Source organism: Orycteropus afer, unplaced genomic scaffold (assembly GCF_000298275.1).
Source record: "Orycteropus afer afer isolate SDZICR_OR568_19922 unplaced genomic scaffold, OryAfe1.0 scaffold00026, whole genome shotgun sequence".
Classification (NCBI taxonomy): Eukaryota; Metazoa; Chordata; class Mammalia; order Tubulidentata; family Orycteropodidae; genus Orycteropus; species Orycteropus afer.
In genome coordinates, this window is record NW_006921613.1 from 6,343,614 (window position 1) to 6,363,807 (window position 20,194).

General features: G+C 37.2%; 1 protein-coding gene across 1 annotated transcript in view; it reads right to left on the minus strand.

Moving 5' to 3' along the window:
- The window catches only part of TMOD3 (tropomodulin 3), a 49,451-nt gene that overhangs the window by 19,283 nt on the left and 9,974 nt on the right, over nt 1–20,194 (minus strand). Inside the window, exons 3-4 of the mRNA XM_007935164.2 lie at nt 3,062–3,184; nt 1,530–1,619 (exon numbers count right to left, since the gene is read on the minus strand). Coding sequence (XP_007933355.1) covers nt 1,530–1,619; nt 3,062–3,184 — 213 coding nt within the window. The remainder of the gene's footprint in view (nt 1–1,529; nt 1,620–3,061; nt 3,185–20,194) is intronic.

The following is a 20,194-nucleotide window of genomic DNA, read 5'->3' on the forward strand; positions in this document are numbered from 1 at the left end:
AACCTGGCACTTTGAACTTGGACTTAAAGCCTCCAAAACTTTAAGAGAATAAACTCCTGTTTGTTAAGGCCATCTCATTTGTGGTATATTCTTGTCAGAGTGGCACTAGGTAACCAAAACATATGCAGATGTTTAAATGAGTTAGATTTATACGTACTAAGTAGGAAACATGACATACTGCTAAGTGATATACTATACAGTATGTGATAAAGTCTATTCCATGTTATGGGACATTGAGGCTACTTACTTAATCATTCTAACACCTTAGCTCCCTTACATGTAAATTAAAGATAATAACAGTAACAATCTCACAGAACTGCTATGAGGGCCAAATGAGAAAAATCCACATTCAAGAGTTGTTGTGCATAAAACATGGGCTATAGTAAGCATTCAAGATAAGGAGCCAATATTATTATTACTGAAAAAAGTTAAGTAGTAAAAAAAAACATTAAGATATACATGTAAGTTTACATATACATAGTACCTAAGGATATATGCCAAACTGTTAAAGAGTTAGGGCCAGGGGTGGAGGGGAATGGAAGGCACAATGGTTGTGAATAGAGACACTTTTACTTTTTACCATATATATTTATCTATTAGTTACATGTATAACATAAGCATGTATTACTTTGGTAATTCTAAATCACCTTAGAGATTAATTATTTAAAAAAGCTTACTATTTCACATCAGACTAAAAAGTTTAGAGACTCAATAGTCTTATGGTTTCCCGATTTGATTTTATAATGCAATTTCTTTGTCACTATTGTGAATTTCTTGAAAATCAGTAACACTAATAATAAAACTGTTATGGACTGAATTGTGTCCCCTCTATAAATATGTATTGTCAATCCTAACCTCTATACCTGTGGTTATAATCCCATTTAGGAACGGGCATTCTTTGTTATGTTAATGAGACAGTATTAGTGTAGGGAATGTCTTAATCTCTCTCATCTGAGATATAAGTGAAAAAGCAAATGAGCAAGGAGAGATGAGGAAAGATGGATGTGTGCCACATGAAGATCAACCAGGAGCAGAAGCTGAAGAGACCAGGGATCTTCCTCCAGGGCTGACAGATTCCCCTGGAGGTGACACCCTGAATTTGGACTTCTGGCCTACTAAATTCTGAGAAAATAAATTTCTATTTGTTAAAGCCACCCACTTCTGTTTCTGTTACAGCAATTATGATGGATTGAACTGCGTTTTCCCCAAAATATGTGTCAACCTGGCTGGGCCATGATTCTCAGCATTATGTAATCATCCTCCATTTTGTGATCTGATTTAATTATCTTATTGTTATAAATCCTAACCTCTATGATTAGTGGCTCCTATCACATCCAGTGACACATTAAGTATAAAATATTTAATTTTCTATTTTTTAATGCTTTTCTATATTAATACCATCATATTGGAATCTTAGGTTTCAAGTACATATACGTAACATTTGGTATGTAAGTAATGAAGTTAATACATGGAGAAAACAAATATATTTAATAAAGGATAGGAATTTACAAAGCATTTTAAATACTCACTTGAAAAATGCTCTTGGCCAACACCATTACTACTTCCGACTACATTACAGAACTGTGTATTCGTTATCAAATTGTGCATCCCAAGAATAGCTATAAATACATAAAAAGGAAAAAAAAAATTACTTCCATCTGTTTTAAACACAAAGAATTAATTTTACAACCAAAAACTTTTATCAGTTTAACATTCTCTGGATTTTTCCTATTAAAAATAGACTTTACAGCAAAAAATGGAGATAAAGTGATGAAAATTATTTACTATCTCTTGCTCATCAATATCCTTGTTATTTTTCCCTGCATTTCTGAATTCAGAAACAGCTGGAGTCAGCCTAACACTAAACTTAAATTTATGCTTAGCTCCATCTGGTGGTTAAAAGTGAAAATTGAAATGATAAACTTTTCTTGTTCACCCTTTACACAAGGAACGTTAAGGTTTTTTTAACTTAATCTGTTAAACTTCATTAATTTACATTTGTATCCCAGCTAAGAGTAGAATACTAAAAGTATTGTTAAGTTCTCATAGTTAAGACTAAATAGCATTTCTCAAAAATGACATTTTGGGGGAATTTCCTTTTTTTTTGGTTTTGATGACCTTGAACACACATAAGGCAGAAGCTACAGTATGCCATGGCCCATTCCACTCTGATCATGACGAATGTATTTACAGATCTGTCAGCCCTCAGTTCCCCAAAGAATTGTTCTGGCTGTGATGCATGCCTTAACTTATACCTTTCCGGGGTCCTTCTCAAAGAATCATCACTGCTACTTTGAAACTAACTAGTTCTTGCAGTTATTTGGTACTAAAGTACTCTATGCTTCAAATTTTTCAATCTAGGGTACAGGTAGTAGGGGGATATTGATCCAGATAAGAAATCACCAATGAGGAAAACTACAGGGAAGTTAGGAGTACTCAATATTCACTTTGGAAATGTTGGGCAGGTGGTGAGTATGGCTCGGGACTGACTGGGCCATTTGTCTTGCAATCACCCATCTTCAGACCTGCTGATAAAATGGAGCAGCAGTTGACCCCAAAGTCTCTTTTCTAGTGCTCAGACAGGACAGCTTCTAGCTAAGTACTAGCTGATGAAAGATTTCTATAAGACTTTCAAATATGACAAAATGGGACAGAATATCAAATAACACAAGACAGACTATCAATAGAAAAATTTCACCATTAAGAAAATTTAAAGAAATTACATCTTTTATATCAGATTCATAGCATAAAAAATAAAGCCAAATATGTGGTTACTGATTCAATAGCACTTTGCTAGACAAAGGACAGGAGCTCTGGTGGTGTAGTGGTTAAGGTATTGGCTGCTAACCAAAAGGTTGGTGGTTTGACCCACCAGCTGCTCTGTGGAAGAAAGATGAGGCAATCTGCTTCCCTAAAGATTTATATAGCCTTAGAAACCCAATGGGAGTCGGGTTTGGAATCAACTCATGGCAGTGGGTTTGAGTTTGGAGACAAAGGATACCATTTGTATAACGCACATATATGTGTGCACACTCACTCATGAATCAATTTGTTTTGATACCTGCAAGGTCATACAATTCTGTATCAGAAGCACTTGTCAAAGCTTCTTCTAATTCTGGATCAAGAGATACTTTCTCTTCTGTAAATGTTTGCACAGGTTTCTGTTTAGGGATAAATATTTTCCCTGTAAAATAAAGCAGTTTGTTAATTTTACTAAGAAATTATTACTGACATTGTAACTCATCACCATTTTACCCTTCTAACATCAATTATTAAAAGTATATGCAATTGAGTTGAAGGAAAAAGTCAAGATTAACATCTATAATATTTCATTCCATCTTCAATATGCATTTAAGTCTCCAGGGCAACTATTTTGGTTGTACAAAGTGAAAAGAAAAAAAAAAAATCAACTGAGTAATTTCCCCATCTGTGGAAACAAAAATTAGCTCTTTCAGCGTAAACATGAGTAACCCTACAAATACTGAATGATAAATGAATGGGTGAAGAAACAGACAAACAAAAACTATATAAAACTTTAAGGAGATTTAAAAAATCTTATTTTTAAGCAATAAACTTAAGCAACAGCCACTTGGAGGATGGCACAAGAAATAAAGATTCTAAAAATGCAGATTCAGAAACTTCAATATATTCTTCGTCGTATTCTGAAACTTTTGATAACTATTCCTTTCAGCCTCAGTGGACACTAACAAGGTCACCTTTTAAGAAACTAGTCACTTTAGAAACCTATTCTTTTTTTTTAAATTTTATTGTGATTTGGGTGGAAGTTTACAAAGCAAATTCACTTTCCATACAGCAGTTCACATACACTTTGTCTCATGCCATTGACTACAATTTATTACAATGCAACAGCTCCCCTCCCACTTTCTCCCAATAGTTACTTCTTCCCTGTGTCCATCCCTCTATGCACTCCTGCCCCCTGAGCTGTCTTCCTGTACATAAACAGCCCTTCTTTATCCCATAACTGTTCTCTCCAAGGAGTGTATCTACCTTAGGTCAATGTTCAACTCATATGCCTGTCTTTTGTTTGGCTGGAAGCCAAAGGTGTGGGTTTAATTCCAGACCTGAAGGGGCTGCTAGGGCCCATAGTCTCAGTGGTTCCATCAGGCTATATCAGACCAGCAAACCTGGTCCCCTTTTTTGTTTTTTTTCCAAATGATTTTGAGTTTTGTTCCACATTGTTCTCCCTCTCTATCCAGGATCTCCTACATGGATCCCCTTCCAAGTGGTTGACAGTGGTAGCAGGGCACCATCTAGTTCTTCTGGTCTCATAGTCATATAGGCCGAGGATCACATGGTGTACCAGTCACTAGGACTAATTGTTTCCATGAATCTTTGGTTTTCTTCATTATTCTTTGCTCTGGACGAGGAAAGACCCATAGTCCCATCTAGATGGCTGCTTGCATGCTTTTAAAATCCCAGTTGCTACATGCCAAAGTAGGAGGTGGAACAATGTTTTATGTAGTATGTTATGCCAGTTGAGCTTGATTTACTCTGTGACCATGGTCTTGAGCCCATAGTTCCAATTATTTGCTTCCTCTGGGCAGCTAGCTATGGCCAAGAAGTGACTACAACCTCGTCCCTTGTCAATTCTACTATATACCTGGAAATTCTTACAGAACATACTAATACACTTGTAGAAACACTGTCTGTCAACCCTATACATGGTCATGGGCACACTCCCCCCCCACACACACACAGACATACTTAATCATTCAGCCTGTTCACCCATTTATCCATCCTTACATCAATGTTTGTTATCACTGACAACATAGTACTATATGTGCAAAAGGGTTCCTCTTTGTTGTCTCTACTTCCTACGCACCTCTCTATGTCTTCATCTTCCTCAATGCCACTGTGCTCATCACTCACATTTGGTGCATTGCCCTTCCCTTCACCCAAATCAATACTTGTCTCTACCTACCTAGCAGTGTTCCCTCCCCTCCCCTCCCCCCCTTGGTAGCCAACAAAGAAAATTTCCTTCCATATATAAACCTTTCCTTGACTTTTTACAATAATGGACTAATACAATATTTAGAAACCTATTCTTTCTTATGTAAAAAATAAATATGTTTATTATCATTAATTCAACACAAGGTTGAAAACATGAAAGGAATGGAAGAGGATAATGATGTAACTACAGCACAACCTAGCTAAGTAATATGTACGCACACATGGCTGGGAATGGGCTATCAAGATTGCCTTGGGTTTCTCTATAAGACAGGTAAAAACTCAAGTTCTCCGGGAAGGCCTATACATGGATTCAGAGAAGTGGCAATTATTATCTTTTTCCTTCAAGAAACTAACAGGGATTAGGCTCATTGTTTCATGGGACATCCCAGTTAACTGGCCTAATATTGTGTTCAGTGCTCTGTTCTATCTTCTAATTCATTCTGTAGTGCCTGGGGTCTTAAAAGCTTGCAAGCAACCATCCAAGGCACAACAACTGGTCTGTATTCATCAGGAGCAACAAGGGAAGGTGAGCCAGGAATAGGAGGAAGAAACGCAATGTGCCTCCATAATCAACGGTCCTTTGCCGTAAGACCAGAAGAACTGGATGGTTCCTGGCTATCATTACTAAACATTCTAATTAAAGAATCTATAGAAGAATCCTGATCAAAAGGGAAAAAATGCAGAACAGAATTTCAAAGTCTCATGGAATCCAGATTTTCTGGAGCCATGGAGGTTGAATGAACCCTCAGAACTACTGCCCTGAGGTACTCTTTAAACTTTAAACCAAAAATATCCCTGAAGTCTTCTTAAAACCAAACAACAGTTTAGCATAACCAATAGTGTCTGCCTTGAGCACTGTGCTCTTTTAAGAACTATCTGTATAGATGAAAAATAATAATAATGAAAAAAAAAAAAAAAGCTCTATATGGGGTCAAAATAACAACAGCAACTTGAAAGGTAAGATTGAAAACATAGGGGGCAGTGAGTTTATAATGGGGGAGGAATAATTTGGAAAAGGAAGATCAGAATGGTGGTACAACTTGAAGAATGTAATCAATGTCACTGAACTGACATGTAAAAATTGTAGGATTGGTATATGTTCTGCTGTGCATATTTTCAATAACAAAAATAAAATATTAAAAAAAGACCAGGTAAACAAGTGGTATGTGACCTTATAAAATGTGTTCTATCAAAGGACATGTTTACAGACTTACGAACAGTGCAGTGAGTACTGCGCACTTCCTGTTTAAGGTAAGTATAGATTAGTATAATCATAGGGCATCCTTCCACAGTACAGACTGCTCCCACTAATCTGGCCAAAGCTGGTCAGGTATTTCTGTTAAGCCCATCTAAAGGATCTTAATTTCTGACATTATATTTATTTTTAGCATTTCCTTTTGGTTATTTTAAAAAATAGTTTCCATGTCTCTGTAAACATTCCCCATCTCTTCACACATGCTGTGCACTTTCCCCACGAGATCCTTTGAATTTTTTATCAGTTATTTTAAAGTCCCTGATGGATAATACAATATGTGAGTCATTTCTGGGTCTCCTACTATTTTCTTTCTTGACCATGAATCACATATTCTTGTTTTCATATGTTTTAAGATCTTTGACTGTATACTGGGCATTTTGTAGAAAAGTATAGTCAAGACTGAAGGAAATTATATTTATTCCCAGAAAGGAGCACACCCCTTATGCTGCAGCTGAGTCAGTATGCTCTACAACTGAACTGGGTCTGAGCTTTGTTGCAACTTTAGTTTTCCTTCACCACTGGCTTCAAGCTTTTTTTTTTACAACAGGATCAAGACTTTCCCTTCAGCAAGGCTTGTGTTTGGAGCCCTGGTGAGGTTCTAGAAACCTGCTGAGCTGCCTGCTTTCTGAACTGTGACAATTTTCTTCCTTGCTTACAGCCCTTGCTGTTAGTTTTCTGGGTAATTCGAGAGCATTTTTTGTTCTCCAGTCCTACACCCTACTTTTTGTGCCTTGGAAGACCTCTTCCACCCACGTTGCTCCACCTTTGTCCTGCCTGTGCTACACTCTGAGAAGGTGGGGCTGCCTGGAAGGAATTTCTCACAGCTCTATTGGCCCTCCCTCAGTCTTCTCCAGCTAAATTCCATACCTCAGGGATTTTCTCTCAGCAATACTTCTCTGCCTCTATTCTTGGAGTACCATCCCTAGGACCCAATAAAGACCAAAACACACCATAATCAAATTGCCAAACCAGTGATAAAGAGAAAAAAATGTTTAAAATAGCCGGGGACAGGGGCAGGTAGAAAGATTCATTATGTACAGAGTAGGAAAGAAAATGACAAAGTAGTAGCAAAGAATAACAGATTTCTTGTTGGAAACAGAGTAAGTTAGAAGACTGAAAACATTTTTAAAGTACTGAAAGGAAATTAAACCAAAACAATCAAACCAAAGCAACAGCTGTAGAGTTGACTGACTCATGGAAACCTCAGTGCTTCAGAGTGGAACTACTCTGTAAGGGTTTATATTGTATGTAAAATATTATAGTATCACTTGAAAGACAGACTATGATAAGTTAAGGATCTATACTATAAACCCTAAAGCAACCACTAAAATAATAAAGAGTTATAGCTAATAAGTTAGTAAAGGAGATAAAATGGAATCATTAAAAAAAAAAAAATTAAAGGCAGGGAAAAAGGAACAAAACAATGGGACATATAAAACATATATACCACACTAATACTAATCAAAAGCAAGCAAGATTGGCTACATTAGTATCAAAGTAATCAGAATAAAGAATATTACCAGGGAAGGAAATTTCATAATGGCAAAGGGGTAATTCATCAAGAGGACATAACAATCCTAAACTAATAAAATCTAAAAAAAAAAAAGCTTCATACTATATGATTTTAGAACAATATAAAACAGTACTCCGTGAGATGTAAATTTTATCCAGAAATGTTGAAGGGAAAGGAGCATCTAGCGTGTGTTTATCCAGGGAAGGTTTCCCATAAAATAGGGAAAGAAATGAATGCAAGAGATGAACAAGGCAATGGAGATGAAGAGAACATTCCAGACAAGGAAACTAACATAAGCAAGACAAGGAAACTAACATAAGCAAGAAGGACAAAGACAAGGGGAGACCTAACTGGCTAACTCCCTACCCCAAAGGAGTAATAACTGAATCACTCAAAAGGTATAAAATAACCAGTGTGAAAAGGAGGTGCCAGCATTTGCATGACTAATATAAGCTGGCAATTTCAAATATCAACTTTAGTGCCTGGGAAAACCCCTTCCTGACATTTAGAACTCAGGAGATATGACTACAAAAATAAGACTCAGTCTTTATCTTGAAATTGGTGGGAATCAGTTGCTCACTGGCAGTTACATAATCCCCTTGATTTAGGCAGGTTATAGCCAGGCTCTTTATGGTTTACTAATGGATCAGTTCTGTCTTTCCTCAAAGAAATCATAAACTCAGTAGGGTTAGGGAAGCCTCTTATAGATTAATAGTGGCCACATCAAGTTTTCGGGAAAGCTATTGTGAATAAATAATTTGGAATGTATACAAGAAGTACCTAGTTTAAAACAACCTGGCTAAATTTCACTTCAGTATACTAAAGAGAAATATGTAGGGTGGGGCATGTGGGATTTCTGGAAAAGAAACTCAAGGGCATTCCATTCTCAGGGCAGGGAAGGAAAAACAAAACAAAAAAAGTATAGATAGCTTCACCCCAAAGGCCAAGGCTAACAAGAATAGGTGTGCTTTGCCAGGAAGGGAGGAGCCCAACAATGGTGAGTAAACAGCTCAAATGGAATCAGGTAGCTTGCCTAATTCAGTGTGGTGCACAAGGGGCAGCCGCTGCTCTGCTCTATCCATTAAACAAGAGACACTCAGGAATGGGCTAGGCAAAAATGAAGTGTGATATCAGAAACAAGAAGGAGCTGTCCCAGGAAATCAAAGCAAAAGGAGAGTCCATAAGAAATATTAAAAGACTGGAGCAAATTTCTTTTCCAAGTGACAAATTCATGGCAAGGTTCCCTGTCTTACCTATCTTGGACTTAGAATACTCAACATATGTAAAAATATGAGGGGAAATATTAATCAGCTATACTGTCAACCTCTGAGCATTTTCACATTATCAGGAATGAAAAAGAGCCAGATGAGTATCTCCTTCACCCTCATCTTGGTCTGTGCCTCAGTTAAACATTTTGCAAAATTTTAAGGAGGAAAAGGTAAAAAGCTACACATTTCCAAAATTTTAACATTATATTTTTTATGTGAAAGGAATATAAATTGGAATTATGTTACTTTTAAAATTTTCTCAAACACTTAGACTAGTTTCTCAACATTCTGAACACAGTAGACTTATAGGAAAAAACATTTCCATTGATTTTTGCCAACATTACTTGAGACTATGACACCATGAGTTTATTAGATTAACTTAACAGGTGTATTTATCGAGTCTACTGTAAATAATACACTTAAAGACAATCCTTAATACCTTTTGTCAGCTCTGTCTTTATTAGCTGCCTAATGCCTTCTTTGTGTTGTTGATAAAATTACACTATTATAAGAAGAACATTTACTAGTGTAGGACAAAATGTCTGCAAAACTGCATCACACATATTGCCTTGAACTTCATTTACTTAGGATGAATTCTTCCTTCTCAGATGCTGCCATGCTCTTTCAATTTTATAAAAGGTACAAGTATAAATAATCATTTTACAAATCATGAAATGTAATTACTAATTTATATAACTGTCAAGTGTCTTCAGTCTCATGTCTTTTTAAAAGATTTTGAGATGATACTGAAAGATAAACTTTGGCATGAATATATAGTTTTGTCCTTGGTCAATACGAAGCATTCTAAAATGTGCAATTTCCAGTTTTATGGAGTTCCTTCTGCCATGACAAGTTGTATAATTTTGGCTCCAGAAACAAGATGTGCCTTTAAGTGAAGAGTAACAAGTATAATCAATTGTCATTTAGTAAGTCTATTTGAGAAAGTTCTTATTGTTGTTGTTATGTGCTGTCGAGTCGGCCCCGACTCATAGTGACCCCTTCCTTGGGTTTCCGAGGCAGTATCATGGAAGTAGATTGTCCAACCTTCCTTCCGAGGAGTGACTGGTGGGTTTGAACCACCAGCCTTCTGGTTAGCAGTCAAGTGCCTTAGGCACTACGCTATCAGAGCTCCCATTTGAGAAAGAAGTCAACTGCAATGATTAATCTTTCTAATGGCTTCCATACTTTTGCTTTTAGTAAAACTGAGCAGTCATCTGAGAGATTTTTAAAAAGAATTTATTCCCTGAGGTCACCTTTTAGCTAAGTAACAACTGGCTCATAAAACAGAGAACACCACTCCTTAGTACTGTGCTCTTTTAAACTAGTAAATGGTCAAAATTTACTCGAAAGCCAAGATGAGAAGGCAAAGGGGCAGGGAAACTAGATTACTGGAAATGGAACAATCAGAACAGAAATAAAAAGAATGCTGACAGACTATGAAAAACATAAGCAATGTCATGAAATAAACTGTTAGGACAAATCATTATGTGACTTTGACATATAACCTGGAAGGAGTTCAAGGAACTGCATGACACCACTGTAACATTTCTGGCGCAGGATTCTAACATGTCATCAGGTACTGAATTCCGAGGCCAGTCATCTTAGCATAAAAAATTATTTAGCTTAGAGACCAATAGTACATTTATGGATTCTAACTAGCCTAAGTGGACCGAAGAAGTAAGTTTTGCTTTCTTTTCTTTGAAAGAGACAGATCTGTAAATGGGTTTATGAAGAACCAGGCTTACCTTTACTGTCTAGGAAGATTTCATCTATCTGGGAGTATCGTTCTCCTCTGATAGCTATTAAGTAAAAAATCTGGGACTCAATCCAGGTGTTGAGGGCAAAGAGTCATGGGTAAGGCATATTTGAAAAACAAGCTTCTGGACTTTTGGAGCTATTACTAAGCGGAGAATTCACGTTTAGCTCGATTGGGAGATGTGCTAACAAGACACAGATGAATTATTCCAAGGATCTCCTGGAATGTGATCAATATCTTCGAGATGAGACCCAGAGAAAGGAAGGCATAATAGTGACTAAGGAGACCCAAGGCTGATTTAAGGATGAGAGCCTATGGTGGATTTGAGAAGATTCAGCTCTAAGACTAAGACTTTCTGGCTTTCAGCTGTAATTCAGAGCACAGCTCTACTACCTAAGCCTCACAACTGCTGAAGAAGAATTTTCCCTCCTTCAGGGCCATGGCGCAGTGACATGGCTTGAAGGCTTGACCCTGGCCAATCTAGGGTGGTAGCATTTGCTTCCATTAGATAGGTTATTGAAATCCAAAAACTCATCTCTGTGTGGATCACTCCTCCATGACACAGAGCAGGCGTTCAATAATGTTTTTTATACAATGGAATATTATTCAACAATAAAAAAATATGAAGTACTGATACATTCTACAACACGGATAAACCCTAAATTATGCTAAGTGAAAGAAACCAGACATAGAGGACTGTATACTGTCTGATTCCATTCATATGAAATGTCCCGAATAGGCAAATCTATAAAGGCAGAAAATAGATTACTAGTTGCTTAGGGCTGGGAGGTTTGTGACGGATGGGTGGTGCTAGGGTAAGGAATTTCTTTTGGGAGCAATAAAAATATTCTAAAATTTATTGCAGTAATAGATGACCAGTTCTATAAATGTACTAAAAGTCACTGAATTGTATACTTTAAATGGGTGAATTGTTTTGAATCTTCATCATTTAACATCAAAACCTATGTACTGCCAGAACAGATTCTGCATTATATATACCTGACAGAGGGCCTGTATCAAAAGTTTATTAAAAACCTCTAAAAAGCAGTGAGAAAAAAAAAAAAAATGTATAGCCCAAAAGAAAATCAAGCAACAGACTTGAACGGGTAATTCACAAAATAAGCTATTCAATAATGCAAAAGTGTTCAACCTCATTAGTCATCAGAGAAAAGCAAATTAAAAGATACCAGAATGTCTAAAGTTAGAGTAAATAGCAAATGTTGTCAAGGCTGTGGAGTAACATGAATTTTTTTAAAAATGCATTTTATTGAAATATAGATTATGTACAATGAAACACACAAAACTAAAGTGATATGGATCAATGCCTTTTTTTTTTTTTTTTTTTTGCACTGTTTCCTCCATTCCCCTCCCATCCCTGGTAACCAACAAAGAAAGTTTCCTACCATATATAAATCTTTCCTTGACTTTTTACAATTATGAACCAACACTTTATTGGTCCTTCTGTGATTGACTCATTTCACTCATCATAATGTCCTCCAAGTTCATCCATGTTATATGCAGTGTTTTGCAGGTTCTACACTATTCTTTGCATAGGATTCCACTGTGTGTATGTTCTATAGTTTGGTTATCCATTCTTCTGTTGATGGGCATATAGATTGTTTCCATCTTTTTGCTATTGTAAACACTGCTGCAATGAACATGGGTGTGCATATATCTGTTCTTGTCCTGGCTCTCACTTCTTTAGGATATATATACCTAGTAATGGGATCGTTGTGTCAAATGGTACTTCTAATTCCAGCTTTTTAGGGAGTCATCATGCTGCTTTCCACAGTGGTTGTACCATTTTACAGTTCTACCAGCAGTGTATCAGAGTCCCAATTTCTCCACATCCTCACCAGCATTTGTTATTTTCTGTCTTGCTGAACTTTGCCACTAGTGAGATGGTATCACATTGATCTTTTGATTTGCATCTCTCTGATGGCTAATGATCATGAGCATTTCTTCATATATTTGCTGGCCGCCTGAATATCCTCTTTGGTGAAGTATCTATTCATGTCTTCTGCCCATTTCTTAATTAAATTGTTAATCTTTTTGTTGTTGAGGTATTGGATTTTTCTATGAATTTTAGAGATAAGTTCCTTGTCAGATATGTAATTATTGACAACTATGAATTTTTTGCTGTCATTTTGATAAGTGCTTTTTCATGGTGTTGATTTCCTTGTTCCATATAATTTTCTGTCCTGAGCTCGTTTTATTTATGAATCATGTTGTCACTTCCTTCATTGCTTCTGTTTTAGTATTTGCTAAATATTTGTCCTGGTCCTATTTTTTACTTTGATGTGAAGGTTAATCATTTTTCTTTGAGGTTACCCTGTGATTTATAATTTTATTCCCAAGTTTAGAACAGTCCGTTCTATCTGGCAGTTGTCTTGACTTCTCTACCACTGACAAGTTCTGTAACTACGCCATTTTTCCCCTCTTTCTGGTGTGCAGTTATCCTCATTTGTCAATTGATGTCTCTGGTTCCCTGTTTACAATCTTGTAGGCTTATTTACTTTGGATACTTCTACAGTGCCTAAGGCATTTGACAGTTAACCAGAAGCCTGGCAGTTCAAACCCACCAGCCACTCCTTGGAAGGAAGATGGGACAATCTACTTCTGTAGTGATACTGCCTCGGAAACCCAAGGTGGGGTCGCTGAGTCAGATCCAACTTGATTGCAGTGGGTTTGGTTTGGTTATACTGGGTTGGTTTCTGGGTTATATCATCATGTGTGTTAATGGTCGGTTGTTGTTTGCTGTTGTTTGTTCTCTGTCCAAAGGACTCCCTTTAGCATCTCTTATAATGTTGGTCTGGTTTTAACAAATTCCCTTAATTTCTGCTTATCTGGAAACCTCCTAATTTCACCATCATGTTTGAGGGAAAATTTTGTTGGGTACATAATTCTTGGTTGGAAATTTTTCTCCTTCAGGGTTTTATATATACCATCCCATTGTCTTCTTGCCTGCATGGTTTCTGCTGAGAAATCTGAGCTTAGTCTTTTTGGTTACCCCTTGTAGGTTAACTTTTCGTTTTTCCTGTGCTGCTTTCAGGATTCTTTCTTTGCCTTTGGTTTTGGTGAGTTTGATGATGATATGTCTTGGTGATTTTCTTTTGGGGTCTATTCTATTTGGGGGTTCATTGGACTTCTTGAATGGATATATTCTCATCTTTCATCATACCAGGAAAATTCTCTTCCACCAAATCTTCAACAATTTTTCTGTGGTTTTATTTGTCTCTTCCTGTTCTGGAATTCTGATTACATGTAGGTTTTTCCTTTTGATGGAATCCCACATGAACCTTAGGCTTTCTTCATTTTGTTTTGATCTTTTCTCTGATTGATCCCTTTCCAAAGAAGTATTGAGGTATTTGCCTTCAATCTCACTAATTCTGACTTCATTGATGCAATTCTACTCCTTTGTCCAGTCAATGTCTTAACTATTTCTGACAATTTAGTATTAATCTTCTGGATTTCTATGTGTAGATTTTGTATCATTTTTAATTTTTCATTTATTTTGTCATTTTGTTCTTGTATTGTCTTTTGAAATTGTTCTAGGGTTTTTTCTATGTTTTCCTCGATTTTGTCAGTGTTTTCCTTGATCTATCTCTCAATTCATTGAAAGTACCTAATATAATTCTTCTGAATTCCCTATCAGGGAGTTCCAATGCTGTGTCTTCCTTAGAGATGTGTTTTGGGACTGTATCCTGGTCCCTTGCTTTATCTTCCTTCTTTGTGTGGACTGTAATGCTCTGTTGACTCCAAGGCATTCTGACGTTCTTGTGTTTATATTTAATTGGTGATTGTGTATCGGAGTAACTTGCCCACAATTTTCGTTTTCTGTGTATGTTATCTACACAAGCAGGGTACTGTGCTGTGCTCCTCTATTCAATAGTTGGCAGCTCTTATACACTCACCACCTGTGTCCTTTCCCATTGTCAGCCTTCCGTATGTCCCTCCCGTCCTTGGCAAACAAAGCCTATTCTTAGGTCCTGTTTTTGTTCAGGTTTTTCCACTAGTTGGTGCCTAATCCACTTCTGTATCTTTTCTCTCAAAGCTCAGGGCTCTAGGATTATCTTCTGTATCTCTGTCAATTTGGTTTCTCTGTTTTTGTTGAAGAGGGTCTGTGTAGCTTGTCTGCCTGTTCTGCCATCTTACCAGAAGTCTCGAATTTTCATTCTTTGATGGCAAAGGCATACAGCGGTACAACCGTTTGGAAAACTGTAGGGCAGTATCTACTAGAACACCAAATACACACACTCTACAGCTCTACTTCTAATAGAAACAAAAATGCAAACACACCAAAAGACATGCCCAAGAATGTTCACAGCAGCATTATTTGTAACAGCCAAAAGCTGGAAGCAGCCTCAATGTTCATCAACGTTACAACAGATAAATAAATTGCATTATATTCATATAGTAGAAGAATATATGGCAATGAAAGTGCAACAACATGAATCTCACAACATATCTGCAGCAAATATGACAGACAATACGATTCTATTTATAAAAAGCTCAGACAACACTAATCTATTGTATTTGAAGTTACATTGGTGGTTGCCTTTGGAAAAAAGGAAGGGAAAAGTGACTGGGAGGGAGCTCAAAGGTGCCTTCTGGAAGTGCTGATAAAGTCTTGACCTGAGCGATGATTATATGAGTATGTTCATTTTGTAATTCATTGATCTGTACACTTATGATTTGTGTAGTTACTGTAAGCACGTTATACTTCAATATCCAATTATCTGAAAAGATGCCATGGTCTTCATCACTGAATAATAACAGTCCATCAGCAGTATTTAACGCACAAATATAGCTCAAATAGGCAGTAAAGATACTTGATGTACTATAAAAAGAAAATTTCCATTGTGAATGCAAAATTACTTTTTTAACTCAACTACTTCAATTTTTTAAATAATTTATTTTGGTGTTGTTGAGAATACACACAGCAAAACGTACAATGATTCAACAGTTTGTACATGTACAATTCAGTGACAGTGATTACATTCTTTCAGTTGTGCAACCATTCGCACCCTCCATTTCTGACTTGTTCCCCACCCCCAACTAACATAAACTCACTATCCCATAAGGATCTAATCTTTCAAGTTGCTGTTGTCAATCTGACCCTAACAGATCTTAAAAGACCATAAGGCTCAAGACAGACATTCTTTATTAATTAAGTTAAACTACTGTTTGCTTTCAAGAAGAGTTATGGAAATATATTTAGTTTAAGGTTTAAAGATTAACTCAGGGCAATAGTTTTGGGAGTTCATTCAGCCTCTATGGCTTCAGAAAGTCAGAGAAGTCCATAAAAAATTTTAAATTCTCTTCTGTATTTTCTCCCTTTTGATCAGAATTCTTTTATGGAAACTTTGAATAAAATGTTCAGTAATGATAGGCATCATCCAGTCTTCTGGTCTCATGACAAAGGAGGTAGTTGTTCATGGAGGCAATTAGCTACATATTCCATTTCTTCCTCCTATTTCTCACTCTCCTTCTTTCTTTGTTGCTCCAGGCAAATAGAGACAATTGTTGCCACTCAGATAGCCAGCTGCAAACTTTTAAGACCCCCACACACAACTCAATGAACTAGGATATCCCATGAAACCATGACCTTAAACCTCCAAATGAAGGAACCAAATCCCATGAGGTGCTTGGTTATACACAAGCAGCCTCAGCAGCTTTTTTTCCCATTCCATTTTTCTTACACATCTAAAACCTAAAGCAGAAAATAAGATAAAAATTTTAAAAGATACAAAAGGAAAAATGAAAACTGTTAAACTAAACTTGAGGATACAGCATTTTTGCTTTATTCCTCACCTCTATCATTTCTTCCTTCCATGTCTTCTAATTTTCCACAATTCTTAACCACCTGCCTCTCCACTTCTTCTAACCCTCCTAGATGTTCTCCTAGGCAACTGGAAATTACAAAACAAGAGCATACTGGGAAGCTTCCTGGGCCAGCTTAGGACAAACGCAGTTCTCCTTCATAGCCCTTATTTTCCCTTCAAATTCCACTGTTTTCTGCCATATTTCTTCTCACATTTCTTTCTCTGTTCGCTACTTCTACTCTTCCTAATTATACCCTCAGAGTCTATCTAAAGCACATATAATAGTAAATGGGGACCAATCAATATTTGTTCCCATGACATTATATCCTCTCTGTATAAGAAGGATTAAAGTTATAAACACTGTGTTCTGGGTATGGCTATACACAAAAAAATGTAAGGGCAATCTACTTCTGTAGTGATACTGCCTCAGAAACCCAAGGAGGGGTCGCTATGAGTTGGATATGACACTATGGCAGTGGGTTTAGTTTTGGTTTTGGTCTTTTCTACAACAAACACAGAAGGATGGATGCTTTTGCCTACACTTCTGATTCTCCATACTCCAAAACTTGGCTTTGGTTCTCAACTCTTTTTATGACCCAAAACATCTAAGGGACATGACATATTCTTCTTTAACAGTAGCTAATGAATGTTTCTCAAATTAAAATGTGGGGGGCATTAAAGAAAGAGTGGAAGAGCAGAGGACAACAGACCATTTCAAAAAAGGCCTGATGTCAACCTTGTGGATTTTTCTACTCAAAAGCCTCAACTATAGATGCTAGAACGAATTTTCCACCTTCCCTTGCAGCTAAGAGGTAGCAATGTTGAAGGCTGTTAGGTTAGGAAAGTCTCCATTAATCATATAAATGGGGCCTAAGGACACCTGGGGTGATAAGTCTTAACTTGTCAGCTAGAAGGGAAACCCTCACCCCACTCCATGCCATCCCTTCTGCTTACAGATATTTTTCAGTCATAAACTCTGAGCCAGCCCCAGCCAGATCCAGGAACATGGGCAAAAAGAACACCTCTGCCCTCTAGCCAAACCCAGAATGTTAAGGAACCAAAAATCACTGCAACTATGTCACTGGTGCTACGTTGACCATTTCAGAAGTGAGTAGTCCATTGGCCACTTTATGGTAAGTTATAACCCTGCCACCTATGAATACTGCATGACACCTCTCTGAAAAGCTTTGAATAATAATGTGTGTGTGTGTGTGTGTGTGTATGTGTATATATATATATATATATATATATACATACACACACACACACATTAATAATTACATTTGTAATTATATATGTATAATTCCCTCCTTCCTCGTAGGCTTAAAACATCCCCAACCACCTTGTCTAGGGAGACAGCACTTTGATTGCTATCTCCCTGTCTTCTTATTTGTTGCAAATAATAAAAGCTATGCTGAAAACTCTAATCTGCTTGCCTCTGAGTTATTCTTAAGTATAATCATAACAAATTGTGGACAACATTGAGAAGGATGGGAATTCCAGAACACTTAATTGTGCTGATGAGGAACCTGTACATAGACCAGGAGGCTGTCATTTGAACTGAACAAGGGGATGCTGCATGATTTAAAATCAGAAATAGAGGGCATCAGGGTTGTATTCTTTCACCATACTTATTGAATCTGCATGCTGAGCAAATAACCCGAGAAGGTGGCCCATATGAAGAAGTGCATGGCATCAGTATTAGAGGAAGACTCATTAACAACCTGCAATATGCAGATGACACAACCTGGTTTGCTGAAAGGGAAGATGACTTGAAGCACTTACTGATGAAGACTAAAGACTACAGTCTGCAGTATGGATTACACCTCAACATAAAGAAAATGAAAATCCTCACAACTGGACCAATAAGCAGCAAAGAGATAAATTGAGAAAACATTTCATATTTCTTAGATTCACAATCAACATCCATGGAAGCAGCGGTCAAGAAATCAGACATCATACTGCACTGGGCAAATGTGCTACAAAAGACCTCTTTAAAATTCTGAAGAGCAAAGATGACTCTTTGAAGACTAAGGTGCACCTAACTCAAGCCATGGTATTTTCAATAGTCTCATATGCAAGTGAAAGCTGGACAATGAATAAGGAAGATCAATGAAGAGTTGATACTTCTGAGTTGTGGTGTGGGTGAAGAACACTGAAACTACCATGGACTGCCAGAAGTACAAGCAAATCAGTCCTGGAAGAAGAGCAGCCGGAATGCTCCTTGGAAGCAAGAATGGTCAGACTTTGTCTCACCTACTTTGGTCATGCTGTCAGAAAGGACCATTCCTGGAGAAGGCTATCATGCATAGTAAAGTGGAAGGTCAGTGAAAAAGGGGAAGCCCTCAATGAGATGGACTGACACACTGGCTGCAATGATGGGCTCAAGCATAGCAAGGATTGTGAGGTGAGCACAGGACTGGGCACTGTTTCGTTCTGTTGTACACAGGGTTGCTATGAGTTGGAGCTGACTGAACAGCAGCTAACAACAATGATAACACAGTAAGCAGTGAATCCCTTGAGTCATCAACAATGTCACATAGTCTGTGAGTAAATGGGGTAGTTAAGGTTATGTGTCAACTTGTCTGGGCCTGGTTTTGAGTGGCTGGGCAGCTGGATATAGTTATTTTTCATGATGAGATGAGATTAGTAATCAACTCCATGGTGAAATCTACTATGAGCAGCTTAGTAGCTACCTTAGGGATGTGGTCTGCTTCCAGTATATAAGGGTTTTTTTTTTTTTTTTTTTTTTGCAGTGTTCCCTCCGTTCTCCTCCCACTCCTAGTAACCAACAAAGAAAATTTCTTTCCATATAGAAACCTTTCCTTAACTTTTTATAATAATGAACTAATACTATATTTGTCCTTCTGTGATTGACTTATTTCACTCAGTATGATGTCCTCCAAGTTCATCCACATTATGTGTTGTTTTGCAGATACTACGTTATTCTTTAGTGTTGCACAGTATTCCATTGTGTGTATGCACCATAGTTTGGTTATCCATTTTTCTGTTGATGGGCATGTAGGTTACTTCCATCTTTTGCTATTGTAAATAGTGCTGCGATGAACATGAGTGTGCATATATCTGTTCCTGTCCTGGCTCTCACTTCTACAGGATATATACCTAGTAACAGGATTGCTGGGTCAAATGGTATATCTAAATCCAGCTTCGTAAGGAATCACCATACTGCTTTCCACAGTGGTTGTAGCATTTTACAGTTCCACCAGCAGTGTATGACAGTCCCAATCTCTCCACATCCTTGCCAGCATTTGTCATTTTCTGTCCTGTTAAACTATGCCATTAGTGCTGGGGTAAGACAGTATCTCATTGTTTTGATTTGCATCTCTCTGATGGCTAATGATCGTGAGCATTTCTTCATGTATTTGCTGGCCGCTTGAATATCCTCTTTGGTAAAGTGTTTACTCACATCTTCTGCCCTTTTTTTAATTGGGTTGTTAATCTTTCCATTGTGGAGGTGCTGGAGTTTTCCAGAAATTTGAGAGAGAAATCCCTTGTCAGACATGTCATTGCTGAATATTTTTTCCCAATCTGTATGTTCTCTTTTGACTCTTTTGCAGAAGACTTTGGAAGCACATAAAATTTAAT